Below are 5,000 nucleotides of genomic sequence, written 5' to 3' on the forward strand. Positions count from 1 at the left end.
AATTTATTTAATTTCATATTATATATATTTATATAATCTAATATATATTTTACTATACATAAAATTACAAATAACAAAACATTTATAGAGAAGTGATATAAGGTGAGATAGGGGAAGCCATGAGAGATCATACTATTAATGAAGTCCTAATAAACGAGAATTAAAGTCGAGATACTGAAAGAGAAAAAGGGTGGTCACCCCCTCTCAACTGATATTTAATACAAACGTTACAATATCAAAACACGAGCCTAGCAGAATGGCCACTCGAGCGAGCACCCCTTCGCGCCGGTAATACCAGCGTTAGTATATTCCACTTGGGCTGCCTTAAAGGTACACCCCTTTTCGTATTTGTCGCGTGCGCGCGCACAGTACAACACTTACATTTCTCTCTCTCTCTCTCTCTCTCTTTTTCTCTTTCTCTTTCTCTCTTTCTCTCTTTCTCTCTTTCTTTTACTCTATGATATTTCGTATCGTGTCGTTGTTGTTGCTCACACGAACACGATACATAAAACTATCATTCCCCTAGGTCCTGAGCATTACAATGGAATCGAGAACTATCGTTTAGGACGACGACAGAGTTATTTACACGTGTTATTATCGCTGGTTGGTTATGAACGACGAATCGTTCAAAAGTGTTACGATATTTGTCCTCTCCCTCTCTCTCTCTCTCTCTCCCTTTCTCTCTTTCTTTCTTTCTCTCTTACTCTCTTTAGTATCCATCTACCTTTTTCTTTTCTTCCTTTCATTTATTTTTTTTTTTCTTACTTACCCCCCTCCCAGTACGAAACATTTTGCCTGCTCATTTATGAATTATAACTATAAATGTATAGCTCAAATACATCCCTTGTATACTTTTCTTTATAGGATGCCTTATGTTCGTCCTTCTCTCCCTATTTCCATGACCAAAGAATTTAGAAATTCACTTTCTCTCTCTCTCTCTCTCTGTATATATATATATATATATATATATATAGCAGTAGGATTTTGTAATTCATGAATTATAGAAAGTAAAAGTCAGTGACCAAGGGGAGATAGTGGGGGGGGTGTAAGGGGGGAGGTGAGGGGTTGTTCTTCTCCGTAAACGGCTAAAGGCAAGCTTTCACGCTTGCCGAAGGCAGAAACACGCGAGAAATCGCGAACGATCGCGAACGTGTACTATCGAGGCCCATTTTCGAAAGTCAATCGACCGTGAGTCTCTTCCCACTCTCCTCTCCTCCCCTCTCCTCATCTCTCCTCTTCTCATCTCTTCTCTTCTCCTCCCCCCTTCTCTCCTTTCCTCTTCTCCCTTCTCGTCGATGGCGTACGCTCGTAAATCTCCCTTATATGACTCTCTTTCTCTCTCTGTCTCTCTCTCTCTCTTTCTCTCTCTCTCTCTCTCTCTCTCTCTCTCTCTCTCTCTCTTTCAACTGACTGACTGCCACCCCGACGACATGTCGAATTAGCCTCGACGGGAAGTTTTTGGGAATCGACGATTCGCAAACGCGTCCTTCGCGTTAAATGGAGCCCCACATTTTGTGGGATCCCTCGGCTTTATCGTTTTACATATATAAATGTATATATATATATATTTTTTTTTTTTATTTATCTACATACGTAAATGTGTGTGTGTATATCTATCTGTGACTGTTTCCGCCTATGTGTTTTATATTGGATAAAGAACGATCATCCAATATATGTTATTTTATAATGATTATTATTATCGTTATTATTATTATTATTATTATTATTATTATTATTATTATTATTATTATTATTATTATTATTATTATTATTATTATTATTATTATTATTATTATTATTATTATTATTATTATTATTATTATTATTATTATTATTATTATTATTATTATTATTATTATTATTATTGTTATTATTTTTCATTTTGAAATAATGAACGAACGTTGATTATTTTATTTTTTCATAATTATTATAATTATTTTTAATATTTAGCGTGTTCTCGATTATATATTCGATATTGTTATCATTATTAATATTATTATTATTATTATTATTATTATTATTATTATTATTATTATTATTATTATTATTATTATTATTATTATTATTATTATTTATGAAAATTAAAAATTATGAAAAAAGCTGTTGAAAGTTAGAAATATTTTTTAAGGAGCTATTTTTTAAAAAAGAAAGGAAAGAAAATGGAAACACCTTGCATCGTTCTCTGTTCTCTAACGATTGAAGAATCTAACATCATTATAATTCCTTCTCTCTCTCTCTCTCTCTCTCTCTCTCTCTCTCTCTCTCTCTCTCCCTCTTCTGAAAAAAATCGAGGCGTGGCAGCTTGGCGAACGTTCGTGTGGTTTACGTCTTGTCAAGGACACAATAAATCGTAAAGTTATCTACGATAGAACAGCTTCTATGATCGTCTTTCTCTCTCTCTCTCTTTGTCTCTCTATGAACGACCCTTTCTAAGCTATGTCATCGTCCTTGAAAAAAAAACGATTGATCTCTAACGCGCGTGAAAAGTATGCGATGAAGTAAGAACGATAAAGCAAAGAAACGCTTTTTTCTTTTCTCTCTCTCTTTCTTTTCTCTTTCTTTTTCTTCTTTTCTCCTTTTTCTTTATTTCTTTTCCCTCTTCTTTTTTTTTGGTTGATCGGGGTTGAAGTTAGAAAGAACACAGAAAAAATACGTGATCTATGAGACAGCAAAATTATTGTTGCGAAAATATCTTTGTAAGATGTAGGGAATTTTACTCTGTTGTGTGTGTATGTGTGTGTGTGTGTGTGTGTATTTGAGTCGACTAAATGTGATCATAAATTTTTCAATCGTTTAGAAACACGACACATTTTATTTTTAATAGTTCTATTATATATTATATATATATAAAAGAAAAAGAAAAGAACAATTATTCAATCGTTTGGAAACACGTCACTCGTTACCTTCGACATGTTTCTCTTTTCTTTTTCTTTTTATTAACTTTTTATGAAAACACAGTACAATGCTTAATGCTCAAAATTGACACGAGAAAAAAATCATGATAAAAATCAATTTATCACATTATCAGCAGTTACTTGCTTGTATTGATTTCATTCAAAAAAGAATTATTCAATCGTTCGGAAACACTTCACGTTTTATCTTCGCAATGTTTCTTTACTTTATTTCTTTCATAAATTTTTTATAACAACATGAAGTAATGCCTAATACTCAAAATTGACGTAAGGAAAATCCAGATATAAAAATTAATTGATTATTTTATCTGTTAAATCAAAAGAAAAAAAAAAAAAAAAAAAAAAAGAAAAAGAAAATATATTATCGAATCGTTTGGAAACAACGTCTCTTTTTTTTCTTTTTTTTCTTTTTGTAAATTTTTTTATGAAAATTTGAAATAATACTTAGCGCTCAAAATTAGAACAAGATAATTCTTAATAAAAAGTAAATCCACTTGATCCGTATCAATTTCAATATTTGATATGAAGAAAAAAAAAAAAAAGAAAAAGAAGCAAAAGAAAAAAAATACAAAATAATTCTTTTGAAATCGTATAATTCTTAATTTTTTTATTAATAAAGAAATATTTTCTCTTCAAGGTCACAGCGGAGTGAACCAATTGGGTGGTGTCTTCGTCGGTGGTAGACCGCTTCCTGATTCGACGAGGCAAAAGATCGTCGAATTAGCTCATTCCGGGGCACGTCCTTGCGACATCTCAAGGATCCTGCAGGTCAGCAATGGCTGCGTTTCGAAGATCCTTGGCAGGTTGGTTGAAATACTGCACGTGCTATTTTTTTATTTATTTATCTTTTCTTTTTCCTTTCTTTTTTCTTTTCTTTCTTTTTTTTTTTTTTTTTTTAATAACATCACCGCCAAACACGATAGAAATCGACAGAAATAATCTTCGAAAATTTTTGGAGGATTAAATTACATGAAAAAAAAAAAAAAAAAAAAAGAGAAAAGAAAAAAAGGCAAAAAAGAAAAAAGAAGAGGAAAAAACATCATTATATTAGCGATCATGTTCATGAGTTCTGTTCGTGACATCTGTGTAAACATTATCGACGATGAAATCGTTAAACTACCGATCTCTCTGTCTCTCTCTCTCTGTCTCTCTCTCTCTCTCTCTCTCTCTTTTTCTTTCTTTCATATGAACATATATGTACATATATTTAAAATGAATATATGGGTTCCTTTAACTTCGTCATATATTAGGATAAATCATATATCATTGAGGGTATAGCATAAATTAATTAACGTAGAGATAAAGATCAGAATGAAGTTTTATAAATACATTAAAAACATATTTGTGAAGTAACGTTATCGTTTAATATTTATCTTTTTCTTTTCTCTTAGAGGTATCCTTATCTTTTAATATTTATCTTCTTCTTTTTTCTTGAAGTATCCTTATCTTTTAATATTTATCTTCTTCTTTTTCTTTTTCTTTGTAACATTGTTTGTTTAATATCGAGAAGCACAAGTATCACTTTTGTACGTAACATTGATTACATCTTCGATAAATCATATGCCGTATTCTTCAACTTTACTTGGAATTCTTCGTATGGAAAAAAAAGAAAAAGAAAAAGAAAAAGAAAAAAAAAAAGAAGAAGGAGAAGAAGAAAGAAAGAAAAAGACAAAAGGAGAAATAGATCATTCTTCTCGTCGTCCGAATTTCGAGTTTAAAAAAGAAAAAAAGAACAAGAAAAAGAAAATTAAAAAAAAAAAAAAAGAAAAGAAAGAAAAAAAGAAACGAAAAGAAGAAGACAAGAAAGGATGCAAAATTTTGTTGAATCGAATATGAGAAGGATTAAACGAGGACTTGATAAGTCCATACGCAAGGTTACTAAATTGTACCGCAAAATATTATTGTTGCAGGTACTATGAGACCGGATCTATAAGGCCAAGGGCCATTGGCGGCAGTAAGCCGCGAGTGGCCACGGCGGAAGTCGTCAGCAAGATTTCACTTTATAAAAGTGAGTGCCCGTCGATCTTTGCTTGGGAGATCAGAGATCGTTTACTTCAAGAGGGCGTGTGCACGAACGACAACATTCCA

General features: G+C 31.8%; 1 protein-coding gene across 5 annotated transcripts in view; it reads left to right on the top strand.

The window, feature by feature from the left end:
* LOC118444900 (paired box protein Pax-6) overlaps window positions 1–5,000 on the top strand; it is a 108,581-nt gene that overhangs the window by 45,542 nt on the left and 58,039 nt on the right. For all 5 annotated transcript variants that reach the window (XR_014983114.1, XM_085661949.1, XM_085661967.1 and 2 more), the window contains 2 exons: window positions 3,550–3,715; window positions 4,823–5,000. The exon at window positions 4,823–5,000 is cut by the window's right edge and continues 3 nt beyond it. Coding sequence is in view for 4 of the 5 variants with exons in the window: in XM_085661949.1 (XP_085518075.1) it covers window positions 3,550–3,715; window positions 4,823–5,000 (344 nt within the window). In the remaining variant the exon portion in view is untranslated. The remainder of the gene's footprint in view (window positions 1–3,549; window positions 3,716–4,822) is intronic.

Source organism: Vespa mandarinia, chromosome 1 (genome assembly GCF_050613455.1).
Source record: "Vespa mandarinia isolate Hongniang chromosome 1, ASM5061345v1, whole genome shotgun sequence".
Classification (NCBI taxonomy): domain Eukaryota; kingdom Metazoa; phylum Arthropoda; class Insecta; order Hymenoptera; family Vespidae; genus Vespa; species Vespa mandarinia.